This window comes from Phocoena phocoena, chromosome 1 (genome assembly GCF_963924675.1).
Source record: "Phocoena phocoena chromosome 1, mPhoPho1.1, whole genome shotgun sequence".
Taxonomy (NCBI): Eukaryota; Metazoa; Chordata; class Mammalia; order Artiodactyla; family Phocoenidae; genus Phocoena; species Phocoena phocoena.
In genome coordinates, this window is record NC_089219.1 from 111,617,630 (window position 1) to 111,635,407 (window position 17,778).

Below are 17,778 nucleotides of genomic sequence, written 5' to 3' on the forward strand. Positions count from 1 at the left end.
CCTGTGTAGTGCTCTACCCTGTGACACTGTCCCATTCAATTTTTCTTTCCCTAGTTTTTTCTTTTATTCATATTTGTGTCATCTTCCTTGGTTCTCCCTCTCCATCTAATCTTATCTGCTTTTCACTAAGCTCTCTTGCTCTCTTAACTCCAATTTTTTTCTCTTACTAACCTCTCCTCAGTAGGTAGAAGGCCTTCATGGAATGTGCGTTTATCTCACTTAAGCTTTGCCCATCTCTTCTCTCTTCCCAGCCCCAGATCCTGGCCTCTGATGAGAGACTGTCATATTGGGTCTCAAATCTTGCTTCCAGTTCCAGACACACACGCACACACACACACACACACACACAAACACACATCCCCTTCCTTTTTTGTTCTGGGGTAAGGGCTTAAGCCAAGCAGAGCTTCCCAACTTAGTTTTAAATTAAAGAGCACTTGGGACTGTACCTGGTCTTATCTACTTGCTGATCCTCAGCTGAGCATAGAGGAGGCAGGTTCTGTGCTGCTCTCATTCCTAGCAAAATCCCCACCAAAAGCCCTGAAGGGTTAAGGACAAGACGCCTGTCCTTCCAGAATTCATATTCCATTTAGGTCATGGACTCCTTTTCCTCCCACTTGTCCTTTAGTCTCCCTTTCCCAGGAGCATGGGACAGAGGCCATCAAATAATGCCTTGTCTTTCTTTACTCCCAAGTCAAAATTGAGGAGCCAGTTTCCATGGAGATGGACAACCACATGTCAGACAAGGATGAGAGTTGCTATGACAACGCAGAGGCAGCCTTTAGTGACGATGAGGAGGATCTCAACAGCAAAGGTGAGGCTGGCAGCAGAGGTAGTTCAGCCTTGTGTCAATCCCGAGAGCACTGGTTGGCAGGAGCAGCCTCTCTGCAGTCTCTCTGTCATCTTTGCCTCTCTGAGTTAGTTTTGTTAACAGGATTCCTGGATGAGACTCCAAGGTGCAGAACCCTGCACTTGGCACTGAAGCAGGAGGGTAAAAAGGAGAAGTGGTCCCTGCCCTCTCTTGCTTCCTGAGGCTAGAACACGCACACGCTCAGGGAAGTGCTTCAGGCACTCACAGCTCTGGGTCAACGGTGCACACGAGGCGCATGTCAGGAGGGCCAAACTGTTCAGGGGGCTGTCTCTGCTTCTCGTGTCTGGGCCAAGTGAATTCTTTCCTAAATCACTCTCTTCAGGAAAGAAGAGAGAGTTTCGCTTCCACCCAATCAAGGAGACAGTGGTGGAAGAGCCAGTCGATATCACCCCTTACCTTGACCAGCTGGATGAGTCCCTGAGGGACAAAGTGCTCCAGCTTCAGAAGGGGAGGTGGGTGCCGGCCCTGCTCTCAAACTCCGGAGGTCCAGCCCTGGACTTCTACCTGGAGCTTAGTGGGGTGGCAGAGTGGTGGGTTTGGAGGGGACGTGGTAGGGGTGTGTGGAGAGGTGGTTGAAGCTGCAAGGGAGATGCCTTCTGCAGTTTTGGTTGGAGGGTGTGGGCTGGGAGGAGGCAGCCATGTTCCCCAGCATCCCAGGCTCTCACTCCAAGGTTCTGAGTAGAAGAGCCTCTGAGATCCGAAGCGCAGGACTATGGGGATTTCCCGTGTCTTTGGCCTCTGCCCAGAGAGCAGCAGATTCTGCCCTGAGGGCTCCTCAGCCACAGCCCTGATTCCCACAGAGCTCCTTTGTTTTCTCTGTGCACGGGAGTGTGCTTGAGCACGCCGTTCTGGGTGTGTGTCCTACCCTCTGCTATCATTTACGTCCCTGAGATTTCCTCTCCCTTCTGCACTGCAGTGATACAGAGGCCCAGTGTGAGGTCATGCAGGAAATCGTGGACCAGGTCCTGGAGGTGAGGAGGAACCCACCCCCTAAGGGAGGAAGCAGCCCAGCCTGCCCAGCTTAAAGCCCCACAGGCATCTGACTGCCTCCTTCCCCTACTCTAGATGGGTCCCCCTCTGATGGGGGAGGGGCCGGCTGATCCTGGAGAGAGAAGCCAACGAGTTCAGAGGCTCTGGGTAGTGGGGGCAGTGAGGCTTGGGCCTGGGTGGTGATAGTCCCTCCTTGTCTTACCACCCAGGAAGACTTTGACTCGGAGCAGCTGTCTGTCCTCGCTTCCTGCCTACAGGAGCTCTTCAAGGGCCACTTTCGAGGGGAGGTGCTGCCCGAGGAGATCACTGAGGAGTAAGGCTCATCTTTCCTGACTACTCCCCCACCCCACCCCACCCCCACCCCTCGGCCTCAGGGAGCTAGAAGGATGACCCAAGTCCTAGAGGCACCTTGCTGAGGACTTGGGAAAAATCATCTCTTCACTTGTTTTTATTCTCACACATACTGATTCATTTAAACGAGGATTTATTTTTTGCCTGCCGAACAGCGAGCGTACTGGGGCAGTGCACTAGCACCCCTCCTGTGCGTCCTGCCCCTGCTGCTGCACCCAGCAGCCCCAGCCTTTGCTGCTTCAGGTGGGATTGGACCCTTGCCTGGAACCGCCCTGAAGGGCAAGAATCTCACTTGCAATGACAACAACTAGATTTTGGCTCAGTGTTAGGAACCTGGTTTCTCTGTAAGCAAGCCTCCGGGGCAGTGGGAAGTTTAACGTTGGTTAGGAAAGGAGCAGGCTGGCATCTAGCCTCAGGCTGGTTCTCCATAATATCTGCCTGCAAGCCACCCTTCCACCCCTCACATGGACTCTCATATATCACCCTCTTCTTGTAGGTCCCTGGAGGAATCTGTGGGGAAGCCTCTCTACCTAATATTTAGGTAAGCCTCTCTACCTCATGTTTAGGTCCAGCTGTAGGAGATGCTGCTCTGCCATCCATCCTCCCTATCAGCACACTTATGCTTCTGTCCTGGGGTAGTGGGGCTCCCTCTCCAGGAGGAGGGGTATGCAGTGGGCACAGACAGCCATGCCCCCTGAAGTGCCATAGGAGAGTCTCCCCTAGGTAAAGCTGTCCTCCGTACTCCCATCTCCCACTCCAGGAACCTATGCCAGATGCAGGAAGACAACAGCAGCTTCTCTCTGCTTCTGGACCTTCTCTCTGAGCTGTATCAGAAGCAGCCCAAGATTGGCTACCACCTGCTTTACTACCTAAGGGCCAGGTGGGTGTGGTCCCCACGTTTAAGAAGGTGCCGGGAAGCATCCTGGAGAGCCTCTGTCCTACCATACCTGAGTCCCCATCCCCCTTTGCTGTCATCACCAGGGCCTTCTGTGTGTGTGTGTTAATAACAGCTTTAACGTGTATAATTCAGTGGTTTTTAGTATATTGACAAAGATGCACAACTGTTACTACTGTCTAATTTAGATCGTTGTCATCACCACAAGAAGAAACCCCACACCCATTAGCAGTCACTTTCCCATTCTCCCTTTCACCCAGCCCATGCAACACTGATCTGCTTTTCTGTTTCTATAGATTTACTTATTCTGCATAGTTCATATAAATGGAATCATACAGTGTTTGATTTTTCATGACTGGCTTTTTTCACTTAGCCTAACGTTTTCAAGGTTTATCCCTGTTGGTAGTGTGTATCCGTACTTCATTCCTTCTTATGGTTAAATAATCCACTGTATGGATATATACCACAATTTATTTACCCATTCACTTGTTGACGGACATTTGGGTTGTTTCCACTTTTTTGTCTGTTGTGAACAGAGCTGCTGTGAACATTCATGTACAACTTTTTGCATGAACAGATGTCTTCAGTTTTCCTGAGTATATAGAATTTTTGAGTCCAATGGTAACTGTTTTTAAATTTGTGAGAAACTGCCAAACTGTTTTGCAAAGTGATGCAACCATTTTATGTTCCCACCAGCAGAGTGTGAGCATTCTAATTTCTCCACATGCACCCCAACACTTGTTGGCTTTTGACTATAGCCAGCCTAATAGGTATGAAGTGCTATCTCATCGTTTTGATTTGCATTTCCCTGATGGCTAATAATGTTGAGTATCTTTTCATGCGCTTATTGGCCATTTGCATATTTTCTTTGGAAAAATTTCTGTTCGAATCTCTATTTTTTAATCGGGTATTTGTCTTTTTCTTGTGGATTTTTAAGAGTTCTTCAAATATTCTGGATACATGTCCCTTATCAGATGTATGGTTCGCAAATATTTTCTCCCATTCCGTGGGTTGTCTGTTCAGTTTCTTGATGGTGTCCTTTGAAACAGAAAAGTTTTAAATGTTGATCAAGTCCACTTTATTTTTTCTTTTGTCACTTGTGCTTTACTCCTATGTGTTTTTCTAAGAGTTGTGTAGTTTCAGTTCTTACATTTAGGCCTGTGACCCATTTTGAGTTAAGTTTTTTGTATATCGTGTGAGGTAGGAGTCTCAGGGTCTCTATGTGTTATTGCCCTCATTGCTCACAGCCCAAAGAGCAGGAGAGAAAGTTTTCTCTAACCTGACCTGAGCCCTCTCTCTCTCTTGTTCTTTACTGTCACCAGATAGTAGCTTCTTCACTAATTGTGGTCTGAGCCCTGTCTGGAACACTGGGGAAAGATGGGGAGAAAGAAGAGTGTCTCCTAATTCCCATAAGTCACCAAGTCCTTGGAGGGAAGGCAGTGGGGGGGCCATGAGAGAGATTAGCCCAGGGCATCTTGGGCAGCAAAGGGATTCTAGAGTGAGGGTCTACTTAGGAGATGTTTGAGACTGTGGGCTGGGGTCAGGCTGCTGGTTGAGGCCCAACTGGTCTTGCAGCAAAGCCGCCGCAGGGAAGATGAACCTGTACGAGTCATTTGCCCAGGCCACCCAGCTGGGCGACCTGCACACCTGCTTAATGATGGACATGAAGGCCTGCCAGGAGGACGACGTGCGGCTGCTGTGCCACCTCACACCCTCCATCTACACAGAGGTCAGCACCTCTATCTGTGTCCACGGGGATGGGGCAGCAGTGCCGGCGGGCTCACGGGAGACTGCATTATCTCATGGCACACAACCCTGACCCTCCTCTCCCCATCCCTGCTGGCCTCGGTAGGCCCTTTCCTCCCACACCACAGCCGTCCCCTCCTTCTACCTCTCTTTATCAACTTGAAAAATCTCTAAAACCCCCAGAATTCTTGTTGTGTGAGTTGGGGTCTGGGCCTATACACTTGTCTCCTGTGCTTTGGCCCCATGCTCTGGACCCAGGACAGGGCCCCCGACCAGATCCGTGTTCACGTATCCAAAGCCCTCTTGCCGTCTGATGGCTCACCCTCCGATCTCTCTAATGGTTCTCAAAGACCGGGGCCTCTGTAGTGGAGACTCACCTTTCATTTCCCTGGTTCACTAAGAGTCTCCTCTAGGAACTGGGACATAGGAGGAGGTATCAGCTCTTCCTCCTCTTGATGAAAGTTACCAGGAACAGGGAAATCAGGGCATAACAGGAGGAAGAGTGATGTCAGCCAAAAACTGGAGGGAGGAGGGATGCAGATGCCCAGCTCCCTCCCTGGTGAACTGGCCTCTCCAGAAGGGACCCTGCCTACCCCATACCCTGCACACTCTCCAAATATATACACTCTCTACACCTTCTCGTCTTTGGCAAGAGTTAGTATAGACTGGATTTCTTTGCTGCCAGAGATGCAAATGCTAATTCTGTCACCACTCCACAGAGAGCTAACTAACCACCATGTCCAGTCCCTTTCAGCTCTAGCTTTGTCTCTAGATGGCTCCTCATTCCTTTCCTTACACATGCATGTGCGCACACACACACACACACACACACACTGTGTGCACACACAGATTTAAAAACTTGGGTTCTTTAAGGATTAAATTCCCAGCTTCATAACTCTTGGATCTTTGTTTAGGGATTTATATTAGGACCCCATGTCTGGCTAGCCCAGCATCCCCTGAGCACGTGGTAGGGAGAGGCGATGAATTATGAGGTGAAAGCTGAGGTGTGCATTTTGGACTTAGGCCCTACTTTCCCTCTTTTTCCTCCAGTTTCCAGATGAGACCTTGCGGAGTGGGGAGCTGCTGAACATGATTGTGGCCGTTATTGACTCAGCACAGGTGAACATAGAGCTGTCATCCCGAGAGGCCTGGGGAAACGGGCTTCTGCCTCCCCCTCGGCCTGCAGACAGGGAGCCTGTGTTCTCAGGCACCCTGCTCCTGGCTGCAGCTCTGTGCACCTTAGGCCCTGGGGGCTGGGAAGGAAAGCAGAGCCCCTGGGAGGCGAGCTGGGGCCATGCCAGTCCTGCTTGGAGTTCCCCTTATTGTCCACATTTTGGGGGCACTCCCGTTCTTCCGGGAAGCCGAGGGGATTGCGTTTTTAAGCTCTCAGTCTGTCTTCCCCTTGGCTCAGAATGAAAATGGTCAGACCATCTCTATTTGACCTTTCTATCATGCATAGGTCCCTACGAGGCTGTAGCTTGGCCTGTGTCCCTTCTCAGGCCTCAACTGGGGTCCCGTTTCTGCTCCTTCTCTCCGCTCATTTGCCCCATTCATAGATGGGGAAGCGTAGCACTCAAGAGCCCTTCCTCCTTTGCTTTTTTCCTACCCACACCTGTAATTCCGCCCCCCGTGGCCCTTCCCTCAGCACAGGCTGGGATGGCTCAGAGGCCCAGACTACATCCAAGTAGAGAAGCTGCCTGTTCTCCCTCCGCCATCAGGACACAAGGGGTAGTTTTTCTTAACTATTTTTGCTCCGAATAGGCCTGTGTTTACCACTGAAGCCAGTTGCCCCTTTGCCAATCCCCTTCATCCTTCAAAGCCCCTGGCATCCGTCATGTGCCATTTCCTCCCCATTCCTTTAAGACCAGGTTTTCACTTCCTCTGTTTTTTTCCCTGAATGAGCCCTCCTGCTTCTGCTTCCATACTAGCTTCCTGGCCTCTTTTAGAACCAAATGGGTTCTGCCTTCTTCCTCTTCTCCCCCTTAGCTCCAGGAGCTGGTCTGCCATGTGATGATGGGGAACCTGGTCATGTTTCGAAAAGACTCAGTCCTCAATATACTCAGTAAGTGAGCAAAGCCCTGAGGTGCCCAGGGAGAAGAGAGAGGGGTGGCAGCCCTGTGTATTTTCTAGTAACAGGAAAGCTGGTTCCGGGGCTGAGAATGAGATAGAATGTCATTCCACCCTGCCGTGTGGCCTCAGGCAATGTCTGTCTGGATCTGTTTTTTGCTCTGTGAAAGTCCCTTGGCCCTCCAGCCTCAAGGCTGATGGGACTACAGAAGCTGTATGAAGGCTTCGGAACTATGCTTTGTGTGAAAGGGAAAGTTGCTGTAGTCTTAGGATCACTGTCTCCACCCCTATACCATCCCTGCCTGGGGTGCTGATAGTCAGTGGATTAGCCCTGTCTGTGTGTGTGTGTATGTGTGAGAGAGAGAGAGAGAGAGAAAGAGAGAGGGAGATTGAGAATATGAATGAGGGTATCTCTTCTCTGTCTCCTCAGTCCAGAGCCTGGACTGGGAAACCTTTGAGCAGTACTGTGCCTGGCAGCTCTTCCTGGCCCACAACATCCCCCTGGAGACCATAATCCCCATCCTGCAGCACCTCAAGTACAAAGGTGAGTCGGGTTGTGGGTGTGGAACATGGCAGGGAGAGGGCACTCCCAGTCCAGCTGCTGCAAGGCTTAGGCTGCTGAGCTTCTTTCTAGATGAGCCCAGATCCACTGTCCCCCTTCCCACCAAAGTGCCAAGTGCAAAAAGGCAGGCTCCTTGTCAGTCGCTTCTGCCCCTTAGGTGTATCCTGCAGGCCTCCTCTGAGCCAGGTGCTAGACTGGGGCTCAGGTGGCTTGGGATTTTAGAGGAGTGGGTTAGGGGCTTGTTCTTCCTGGTTTCTTGCTGATTATCTTTGCTCTTTGCAGTGGCTGTTGGTTGGGGGATGGGAGAGGTGCCAGGATTTCTTCCTGGAATTTTGCATTCCTCTGAACAGCCTCTCCCCTCCCCCACAGAGCACCCAGAGGCCCTGTCCTGCCTACTGCTTCAGCTCCGAAGAGAGAAGTGAGTTCCACCCTCGGGGGCTCTTTAGTCCTCAATCTCAACATACCAAGAGATGCTGCCATATAAAGGGCTCCTGTCCTGCTCCTTTGGCCGTGTTTTTTCCTATTGTTGACATCTGCTTATTCTACCCTTCCCCCAAAGTGATTTACAAATAAGCAGCTCCTTTGGGATCTGGGCTTCCTCTCGACTTTACCCCCCTGCCCACCAGGAGCTGCCCTCAGAGGTGGGGGCCGGACATCCCCGTTTCCTGCTGCCACAGCAGTTCTAATCCCCGGTGGCTTCTGCTCCCCTCCCCCGTGCTCCTGAGGCCACCATGCGGCTAATCCAAGAGGAGGAAGGGTCAGAGTAGGGGGGCCAGACACCATCCCCTCGCTCAAACTGCGGAAAGCAAGGCGAGCTGGACCCCTGTGCTCCCTGCCAGGGGTGGGGCGGAGAGGGCGAGAAGGCAGAGGCCCCTCCCTCCATCACAGGCACTTTTCCAAAAGCCCCAGATAAATGGGGCCACAGCTGTATATCTTTTCCTTCCTACCTTCTTGCCTTCCTTCCACCTTTTCTCCTCTCTTGGCTGGGAGAGTAGACACGGTCCAGCACTTCCTAAAGGAGGCGGGAAGGTTGGAGGGCTGCGTGGGGGCTGTGGCTTCCCGCCACCTCCCCTGTACCTTCCTAGGGCTAGACACCAGGGTGGCCCACCCACCCAGTGGGGCAGGGGTTGGGGAGCACGCACACACCACACACTTGTCCTCCTACCTGCCTGGCCCACTTCCTGACTGTCCTGGGCAAAGTGCGGGAGACTTAGTGGGCCTCCCTGCCAACACATGCACGCGCACACACGCACCTTCTACTGTCACAGAAGCTGAAGAGTCTCACTTCTTGTCTCCTGGCTTCCGCAGAGGATGAAACCAGGCATTCCTTGGCCCAAAGAGAAGAAGGAGAGGGATGTGAGAGTAGGAAGCTGCCGCAAGTTGGGGGTGGCGCAGGGATGGGGAGGCCGAGGTCTGGGGAAAAAGCCAGTGGGAGAGCTCCAGGGGCTCCTGTGGCCAGCTGTGTGAGCAGGGCGCCCGGCTCCCCGCGCCCCCAGGCCCAGTGAGGAGATGGTGAAGATGGTGCTGAGCCGGCCCTGCCACCCCGACGACCAGTTCACCACCAGCATCCTGAGGCACTGGTGCATGAAGCACGACGAGCTGCTGGCTGAGCACATCAAGTCCCTGCTCATCAAGAACAACAGCCTCCCGCGCAAGAGGCAGAGGTGGGACCCTCCACGCCAGGGCTGCCCGCTGGCCACAGGCCGGCACCAGGGCCCTGCAGTTCGGTCCCTGCCTGGCTTGTGGGCGACATCTAGTGGTGTGAAGCTACCTGGCGTGCAGGACCACTGTGGCCCCTTCCCCTCCTTTCCTAGTGCCTTGTCTTTGGTCCCTGTTCCAGGCACACCTCCCTTACCCTGCCTGGCCCTCCCAGCCCTCCTGTCCCCTTCTCCGTATGGGCTGCCTCTGCCTTAAGGAGGGACCTCAGTGGGGGAGGGTGTCTCATTCTCCTGGAGCCATCACCCCAAGCTCAGACTCTGGCTCTTGTGACTTCCCTGCAGCCTGAGGAGTTCCAGCAGCAAGCTGGCCCAGCTGACTCTGGAGCAGATCCTAGAGCACTTGGACAACCTGCGTCTCAACCTGACCAACACCAAGCAGAACTGTATGCTTTCTGCCCTCTCCGAGTGCATGGCACTGCCCTGGCTCACACCATCCGTGGACCCGGGCGGGGCAGCTCTCAGACTCCTCACTGTTCCTCCTTCCCTGTTCTCCCTCCCTCTAGTTTTCAGCCAGACCCCGATTCTGCAGGCTCTGCAGCACGTCCAGGCGAGCTGTGACGAAGCCCACAAGATGAAGTGAGGCTCCTTGCACTTTGGGCCTTGGGAAGTAGTGGGAGAAGGCCTGGGTGAGGGTGGCCTGCTGGGGACACAAACTTAGTGACCAGCAAGACCATGGAGTTGAGAACAAATGGAGACCCTGGCATGGGGTCAGAGAAAAGGATGGGAGGATGGCCATGGGGCCAGGACCCCCACCCTCTGAGAGCCTGTTCTCTCCCTTAGGTTCAGCGATCTCTTCTCCCTGGCCGAGGAATACGAGGACTCTTCCACCAAGCCACCCAAGAGCCGGCGAAAAGCAGCTCTGTCCAGCCCCCGAAGTCGAAAGAATGCCACACAGCCCCCCAATGCTGAGGAAGAGTCAGGCTCCAGCAGTGCCTCGGTGAGACCCCTGGCCGTGCAAGACATGCACAGGAGGAAAAGGAGAGTTGGGGTGCAGGTAGAGTTGGGGCCAGCCGCTGCCCAGGCTAGTGATTCCCTCCCCTCCATCTCTTCCAGGAGGAAGAAGACACAAAACCAAAGCCCACCAAGCGGAAACGGAAGGGGTCCTCTGCAGTGGGGTCTGACAGTGACTGAGGCCCTGTGTTCCCCATTCCACCCCCAGTTGGACTGCCCTCCCCTCCTTGGTGAATCAGAGGTTAATAGGGGCTGGGGAGATCGTAGGGGCAACACCCTGTCCCCATCCCAGAGCTCACCCTGGGAGAAGGACGAGCTGCCTCCTTCAGCGCAGCCTGAGAAGCTGCCGTGCAGCCCCCAGTCCCTCCTCCCTCCTCTCTGGGGCCTCCAGCCGCATCACACTGCTGCTCCCACTGATACTGGGGTTCCCACTGAAACCAGAGGCTGTACAAAACCTGGACTGTGGTGGAAGTCTTCAGCCTCCTGCCCCCTCCCCCAGCTTCCCCCAAAAGTGTTTCAGTAGAGAAGAGAAATGGCAGAGGGGCAGCTGGCCAGAGAGGCTAGGATGAGAGTGAAGACTGTGTGGGTGCCCCTTCCAACTTCCCCCTTCAGGTCTTGATTTGCTCTGAACAGGCATTATATAGTTGCCCTCCATACACCAGTATGAAGTGGGCATTTAATCTGTGACATGGTCAAGTCGCCTTTTCCTCTCCATGGGCCAGATGCCACAAGTGTTTGGGAAGGAACCTGCGAGGGAGGCCACAGCCCCACCTGGAGGCTTGTGCTGGCCTGAAGCTGGCACCTCAAGTCGGGCCAGAGCCCAGGGAGTCCCAGAGACATGTTCCACAGAACTGTCAAATGGTCACATTTCCTTGGTTCTGTCTTTGTTTTCTTTCTTTTTTTTGGCAGAGATAATCGCATTTTAAAAGTTGTTTTTAAATGACAATAAAACAAGCCAGAACCTCTTTTGTGCCAGAGTTGCTGCCCCCACTTACCCTGTGCACGTACAGGTGGTCTTGATTTAATGGACACCCCCCCCCCCTTCACAGCTTCCCCTTCTCTCTTCCTGCCCACCTCCTTCTGTGTCTGGAGCAGAAGGCTTGGCTTTACCCCCTGCCCCCATCCTTCTTGCTTCTATGCCCCCATCCTTGCTGCCACTGGCTGTGCAGGCCAGGCACTGACCTGGCGAGGCAGGAATTGATGCTGGCACCACCTCCCAAAAGGCTGTTTGTCTTTACCCATCTCTCAAGAAACCAGAGGCTTCCAAAAGCCGGTATTTGTCATACTCTGTGCTTACCAACTACTGGAGGATTAAATGCTTGGGGGTGAGGGAGAGAGTTCAGATACCTGGGAAAAAGAACTCTCTTCCACAGTCTGGCCACTTGCCCATACATGTGTACCGGCAGAAAAGAGCTCCTTGGCTATGCTTTTGTTCCCCTGCTGTCCTGGGAGGTTGTGAGGGGCAGGCTGAGGAGAGAGGAGTGCAGTTGGGCCGACTGCAGACAGCTCCTCCTGTTCAGCCTGCAAATTTGTCTTTTACAGAATCCAGGTTCTCCCTTCCCTCAAAGCTGCTACTCCTTCCTTTGAACGTTTCAACTCCCGGAGGCCTCCTTTTTTCCTTCCTCGCTCGTTCCCCAGTTTTCTCTGCCGCAATTAAAACTAGGATGGAAAGCATTAGCTGGCTGGCCCCAGTTATTGTACCTTTGCCCAAGGGGAGGGGCTTCCGCCGTGGCCCCTCCAGAAATCTGACTGTCTGGGCCTCCACCTTTCCCCTACTTCACTCTCGGCTACCACCCCTCTGGGGTTGCTGCTGCTCCTGGCGGCTGGAGGGAGGGCATAGCTCCGGCTTTCGTGCGGGGACTTGGAGCACCATGTGGGCAAGGGGCCGAGTTCTTCAGTCTCTTTTGGGAGAGCAGTGCCACCCTCCTGTCACGGGTGAAAACGGGAAGAAAGGGAAAGATGGACTTGGATCCTAGTGCCCTGGCTCTCTGGCCGGGGGTCCAAAGTCCAGCCAGATGTCTAGACCTCCCTTGAGGAGAAAACCTAAAACGGACCCGATCCTGGGATTAAGGGAAGGCGTGAGCACCGCCCAGGACCTGGTAGGGTGCGGGCTGCGAGTCGTCCGGGAGGGAGCGCGCCTAGGGCGGAGCGTAGCTGTGGGGAGGGCCGGGCGTGCGGGCCGCCCCCCACTAGTACTCCTCCCGGGCCTCTGCTCTCCGCCCGTGGGGAGGGAGGTGGGGGGCTGGGTGGGAAGAGGCGTGTGCCAGCGCGCGCGCTCCCGGGAAGGAGAGGTCTCAGCACTAGAACCAGCGGCCCCAGGTTTTCAGAAGGGAGTATCTGGGCAGTCTGCGAGCGGCTGGGGCCAGACGGGGCCGAGTCGAGGAAGCGGGCACGATGGCCGCCCTCCTGCTGCTACCCCTGCTGCTGCTGCTGCCGCTGCTGCTGCTGAAGCTGCGCCTGTGGCCGCAGTTGCGCTGGCTCGCGGCAGACTTGGCCTTCTCGGTGCGCGCCCTACGCTGCAAACGGGCCCTTCGAGCGCGCGCCCTGGCCGCGGCTGCCGCAGACCCGGAAGGTCCAGAGGGGGGCTGCAGCCTGGCCTGGCGCCTCGCGCAGCTGGCCCGGCAGCGCCCCGCGCACACCTTTCTCATTCACGGCGCGCAACGCTTTAGCTACGCGGAGGCCGAGCGGCAGAGCAACCGGGCTGCGCGCGCCTTCCTGCGCGCGCGAGGCTGGGACGGGGGGCCCGGCGGCGGCGACAGCGGCGCGGGGGGCGCCGGGGAAGGCGAGCGGGCGGTGCACGGCGTACGAGACGCGGCGGCCGGAAGCGGAGCTGCGCGGCCCGTGCGGGAAGGCGATGGCGCGGCCCCTCTGGCACCTGGGGACATCGTGGCGCTGTTGCTCCCCGCTTGCCCAGAGTTCCTGTGGCTCTGGTTCGGGCTGGCCAAGGCCGGCCTGCGTGTGGCCTTTGTGCCCACCGCTCTGCGCCGAGGTCCCCTACTGCACTGTCTCCGCAGCTGCGGCGCCCGCGCGCTCGTGCTGGCGCCAGGTAAGGCTGGAGCGCTCGACCGACGGGGCGGGGCCAGCCACAGAAAGGGGCGTGTCGGAGGGGCGCAAAGAAGGAGTGGGCTGGGAAGGAGGCCAGGGGTTCCGAAAGGGTGAGGAGGCCGGTCTCTGGGTTCGCAAAGGGATAAAGCTGGGTCTCTGGTTTCCCAAGGATTTCCAAAGACTTGGGCTCCAGGTCCCAGACCCATTATGGCACGTCCGTACCATACTCTTCAGCCTCACTCGGGAGCTCTGCGAGGTGGGGGTGGGGGAACAAATGGGGTAAAGTGTGGGGAAGGCTTCTGGGTAGCGGTAGAGCTGTGGAGCTATGCTTTCCCGCCCCATCCAGAGTTCCTGGAGTCCCTGGAGCCTGACCTGCCAGCCCTGAGAGCCATGGGGCTCCACCTGTGGGCTGCAGGCTCTGAAACCCATCCTGCTGGAATCACCGATTTTCTGGCTGAGGCCTCCGCTGAAGTGGATGGGCCAGTGCCCGGGTACCTGTCTGCCCCCCAGAACATAATGGACACGTGCCTGTATATCTTCACCTCTGGCACCACAGGTGAGGGCTGGACACGATATCTACCTCCAAGAAACTGAAGACAAGGAAGGCAGGGGCCTGGGAACAGGAACTGTGACCTCCTCAGCTCGTAGTCCACTTCTCCAAAGCCCCCAGAGAGGAGGCTGATTCCAGCGGCCATATTTCCTGTCTCGCCAACCCTCCCACCCCTCTTCATTTCTCCACCTCTCCGAACTTAACCACATTTCTAGGACGGCCTGGCCTGCCTTCTTCTTAGTTTCAGCCTTGCCTCTGCCGCTTTCTGTGGGAAACCCAACAGGGCCAAAGGGGGAGACAAGGCTTGGAGCTCAGACCCTTCCCCTGATCTCCCCCTCCCCCCAGGCCTCCCCAAGGCCGCTCGGATCAGTCATCTGAAGGTCCTGCAATGCCAAGGATTCTACCAGCTGTGCGGCGCCCACCAGGAGGATGTGATCTACCTTGCCCTCCCACTCTACCACATGTCTGGCTCCCTGTTGGGCATCGTGGGATGCTTGGGCATTGGTCAGTCTCCCCCACCCCAACCCCCCATTCAGCCCTCCGGCAGATGTTTATGCCAGCAGACATTTATTAAGTACCTACTGTGGTGTGCTCACTTGGGGATGCTTCCTGAGTCCTTCAGGGTAGAGAATCCAGAGGAAGGAGGCAGGGCCTCCTCTCCAGGAGCTCCTGGTTCAATGCAGAAGCGTCACCTGCATAGACCTACAGGCTGAGCAACTAGGGCGGCCATGCAGTTCACAGAACTCCAGGCGCCAGGGGAGGGGAGGGCCGTGAGTGTCAGCCCAGGAAGAGGCAAATGGAGAAGAGGGTTGTGGCTTGGGGGCAGGGTTCAGACGATGGACTGCTTGGGGATGGGAAGTAGGGAGAGGGCATTAACGGTGGGAAAGGATGAGGGCCAACTTGGCCTTTGGAAAGTGTGAATGTCACAGCCAGGCCTTTCCGGGGAACTACAGTACAGTGAAGGCTGATGCCTGAGAAGGAGGGGGTCAGGACTCCTCACCCCCCCCCACCCCCCAGCTCTTAACCTCACCTCCTTCCTTCCTCCTCACCCTCTCTGATTCTGGCAGGGGCCACAGTGGTACTGAAGTCCAAGTTCTCAGCTGGTCAGTTCTGGGAGGACTGCCAGCAGCACGGGGTGACGGTGTTCCAGTACATCGGGGAATTATGTCGATACCTTGTGAACCAGCCCCCGGTGCGTGGGCACAGATCCTGGGCAGAGCCACGAAGGCAGGGAGATGGGCACTTGGCAGGGGACACTGAAACGGTTGTCTGGGAGTTGGAGGGAGAGGAAGCAAGAAGAAAATGGAAAGGGAGGGTAAGGAGCCTGGGCTGGTAGGATTCTGGTGCTTAGGGCACCTCAAGGAGGTCACAGTGGAAGTGGTGCAAGGAGAGTGGGAGACAGGGCTGCACCTGGGGGAGCTGGCATCTTGGTGTTGAAGCTCCTGCCCCTCCCCCCACTTGTCTCAGAGCAAGGCAGAACATGGACATAAGGTCCGGCTGGTGGTGGGCAGCGGGCTGCGACCAGACACCTGGGAGCGCTTTGTGAGGCGCTTCGGGCCCCTGCAGGTGCTGGAGACGTATGGACTGACAGAGGGCAACGTGGCCACTTTCAACTACACAGGACAGCAGGGTGCTGTGGGGCGCGCCTCCTGGCTTTACAAGGTGAGTTACAGGAGGAAACTGGAGAACCTGTGGAACGTCGGGGGGCTGCTGGGGAGGGGGCTCGTGCAACTGAAATGACCCAGTGCCTGGGTCTCCCTTCCCCCAGCATGTCTTCCCCTTCTCTTTGATTCGCTATGATGTCACCACAGGGGAGCCGATTCGGAACACCCAGGGGCTCTGTGTGGCCACATCTCCAGGTTTGTGTCCAGGCGGGGTGGGTAGGGGTGGTGGAGCTGGCTGGCAGAGGAGGACTGGACTTGGAGAGTGTGGTGGGCGGCGGCCCCCTGACCCCAGTGACTCTACCAGGTGAGCCAGGGCTGCTGGTGGCCCCCGTGAACCAGCAGTCACCGTTCCTGGGCTATGCTGGGGGGCCAGAGCTGGCCCGGGGAAAGCTGCTGAAGGATGTCTTCCAGCCTGGGGATGTTTTCTTCAACACTGGGGACCTGTTGGTCTGCGACGACCAGGGCTTTCTTCGCTTCCACGATCGTACTGGAGACACCTTCAGGTATCTGCCCCTAACTCTCTGATTTCTGTCCTGGGCATCCCATCTCTGTGACCCAAACCCTCTAAACCTCCACTCCCTAATCTGCCCCAACCCAGCTTCTCACCTAAGCTCTCATCTCCAACCTCCTAAACACGTCTTCCCCAAGACCTTCTGGCACCTCGCCCTCATCCCTGACCTCTTTCTCTCCCCACCAATCTCATTAGGCCCAGACCCCTGACTCCCAGTTTCCAATCTCTGCTCTCTGGCAGGTGGAAGGGGGAGAATGTGGCCACGACCGAGGTGGCTGAGGCCTTGGAGGCCCTGGATTTTCTTCAGGAGGTGAACGTCTACGGAGTCACTGTGCCAGGTGCCCAGCCATGGGGCGGCGGGGACCCGGCCCACCACCCTGAAGTGGTATTACTTGGGCGCAGGGAGCATGAGGCCTTGTGGTGGTCAGCTACCATGGCTGACCCTGCCCCCCACGCCCACCAGGGCACGAAGGCAGGGCTGGGATGGCAGCCCTGGTTCTGCGTCCCCCCCACTCTTTGGACCTTGTGCAGCTCTACGTCCGTGTTTCCGAGAACTTGCCACCTTATGCCCGGCCTCGATTCCTAAGGCTTCAGGTAACCAGCCACTCCTGCCCTGACCCTTTACCTCACCCCGTATATCTGCAGCAGTCAGTGGCTCCCAAACCCCACAAAGGGACCCCCACGTAATACATTCTGTGAAGAGAAGAAACAGTTCCTTTCCAGACACATGCTTTTCACCCCCTCCATCCTCCAGGCCTGGCCCCTTCTCTTCCCTGTCACCCCCTCCCCTAAACCCTGACCTCATCCCCCCCTTCCCCCAGACCTGCCCCTTAACGAAACTCAGGCGATTTCCCTGAGCCACTGGGGCAGAATACCCCTTCCTTCAGCCCCCTTTGACCCCTCCCCCTCCCCAGGAGTCACTGGCCACCACAGAGACCTTCAAGCAGCAGAAGGTTCGGATGGCAAAGGAGGGCTTTGACCCAAGTGCACTGTCCGACCCCCTCTACATTCTGGACCAGGCTGGGGGCGCCTACCTGCCCCTCACACCTGCCCGGTACAGTGCCCTCCTGGCCGGGGACCTTCGCATCTGAGAGCCTCCACACCAGTGTGCCTGAGGGAGGGACTTTGTGGGGTGGGGTTATTGCAGGTGTATCAGCCGCCGTCAGGGATCTCTTCTATACCAGGTTTGTAATCTTTATTTTGTAATAAATGTGGCCAGAGCCCATCTGGCTCTGTCTTTCTCATCTACAATATTCGCTTCCCTGTCTGTCTGTGGAACTGCTTTTCCCACAGACATTTTCACCCGCCCGGAGCCACAGGCGCTCCTGCCCTGACCATGTGGCCTGAGCTCAGTGTCTGGACCTCAGTGTTTTTCCTCTCAGGTGACCCCGTGTGATCCTTGTCCTTGGAAAACCCCTGATGACTGATGTCTGTCTGTGCTTGTGGATATCCTGTCCCAGTTTCACTCCCTGAGTGCAGGGCCCCCACTGCTCTCTCTGGGGAGCCGGAGGACCCAAGGGATTGGTTCAAATGGCCGAAGTAGACAGAGGCACAAATGCTACCCCTGTGGACAGCCAAAACATCTCCACAGACTCACGTGTGGTTGGGGCCTGGGGAAGGGTCTCAACCGGGCAAAACAGAGGTTTGATTTTGAGTTAAAGGAAACTCCCTCTCCCCTCACTGGCTGGCTTTGATAAGCCAGCCAGTGAGGGGGAAGGGTGCGGCCACTCAGCCCCCCAACTCAAATGTTCCCGATTTTACCCACTCTTAGCTCTATATTCCCAGAAGTAGCAGCCCAGGGTGGGGCCCCTCAGGTTCTGGGGAGATTTTGCCTGAGGCCCGTTTTGGAGCTGGACTCAG

General features: G+C 56.0%; 2 protein-coding genes across 3 annotated transcripts in view; both read left to right on the forward strand.

The window, feature by feature from the left end:
• INTS3 (integrator complex subunit 3) overlaps window positions 1-10,328 on the forward strand; it is a 37,859-nt gene extending 27,531 nt beyond the window's left edge. Inside the window, exons 15-30 of the mRNA XM_065873497.1 lie at window positions 692-811; window positions 1,191-1,320; window positions 1,785-1,839; window positions 2,068-2,171; window positions 2,706-2,750; window positions 2,970-3,089; window positions 4,680-4,833; window positions 5,901-5,969; window positions 6,837-6,912; window positions 7,348-7,461; window positions 7,849-7,897; window positions 8,976-9,143; window positions 9,480-9,580; window positions 9,701-9,773; window positions 9,978-10,134; window positions 10,251-10,328. Coding sequence (XP_065729569.1) covers window positions 692-811; window positions 1,191-1,320; window positions 1,785-1,839; window positions 2,068-2,171; window positions 2,706-2,750; window positions 2,970-3,089; window positions 4,680-4,833; window positions 5,901-5,969; window positions 6,837-6,912; window positions 7,348-7,461; window positions 7,849-7,897; window positions 8,976-9,143; window positions 9,480-9,580; window positions 9,701-9,773; window positions 9,978-10,134; window positions 10,251-10,328 — 1,613 coding nt within the window. The remainder of the gene's footprint in view (window positions 1-691; window positions 812-1,190; window positions 1,321-1,784; window positions 1,840-2,067; window positions 2,172-2,705; window positions 2,751-2,969; window positions 3,090-4,679; window positions 4,834-5,900; window positions 5,970-6,836; window positions 6,913-7,347; window positions 7,462-7,848; window positions 7,898-8,975; window positions 9,144-9,479; window positions 9,581-9,700; window positions 9,774-9,977; window positions 10,135-10,250) is intronic.
• Window positions 10,329-12,210: 1,882 nt separating this feature from the next.
• On the forward strand, window positions 12,211-17,009 carry SLC27A3 (solute carrier family 27 member 3). Of its 2 annotated transcripts, none has more exons than XM_065888190.1 (10): window positions 12,211-13,194; window positions 13,540-13,749; window positions 14,089-14,247; window positions 14,811-14,935; window positions 15,211-15,405; window positions 15,512-15,602; window positions 15,712-15,910; window positions 16,159-16,256; window positions 16,382-16,512; window positions 16,833-17,009. In XM_065888190.1, the coding sequence occupies exons 1-10, from the start codon at window positions 12,543-12,545 to the stop codon at window positions 17,007-17,009; spliced, it is 2,037 nt and encodes a 678-aa protein (XP_065744262.1). In that variant the 5' UTR covers window positions 12,211-12,542. The 2 variants fall into 2 exon arrangements, with proteins under 2 accessions (XP_065744262.1, XP_065744260.1); XM_065888188.1 differs by having other exon boundaries at window positions 12,543-13,194; window positions 16,938-17,009.
• Window positions 17,010-17,778: the final 769 nt, after the last annotated feature.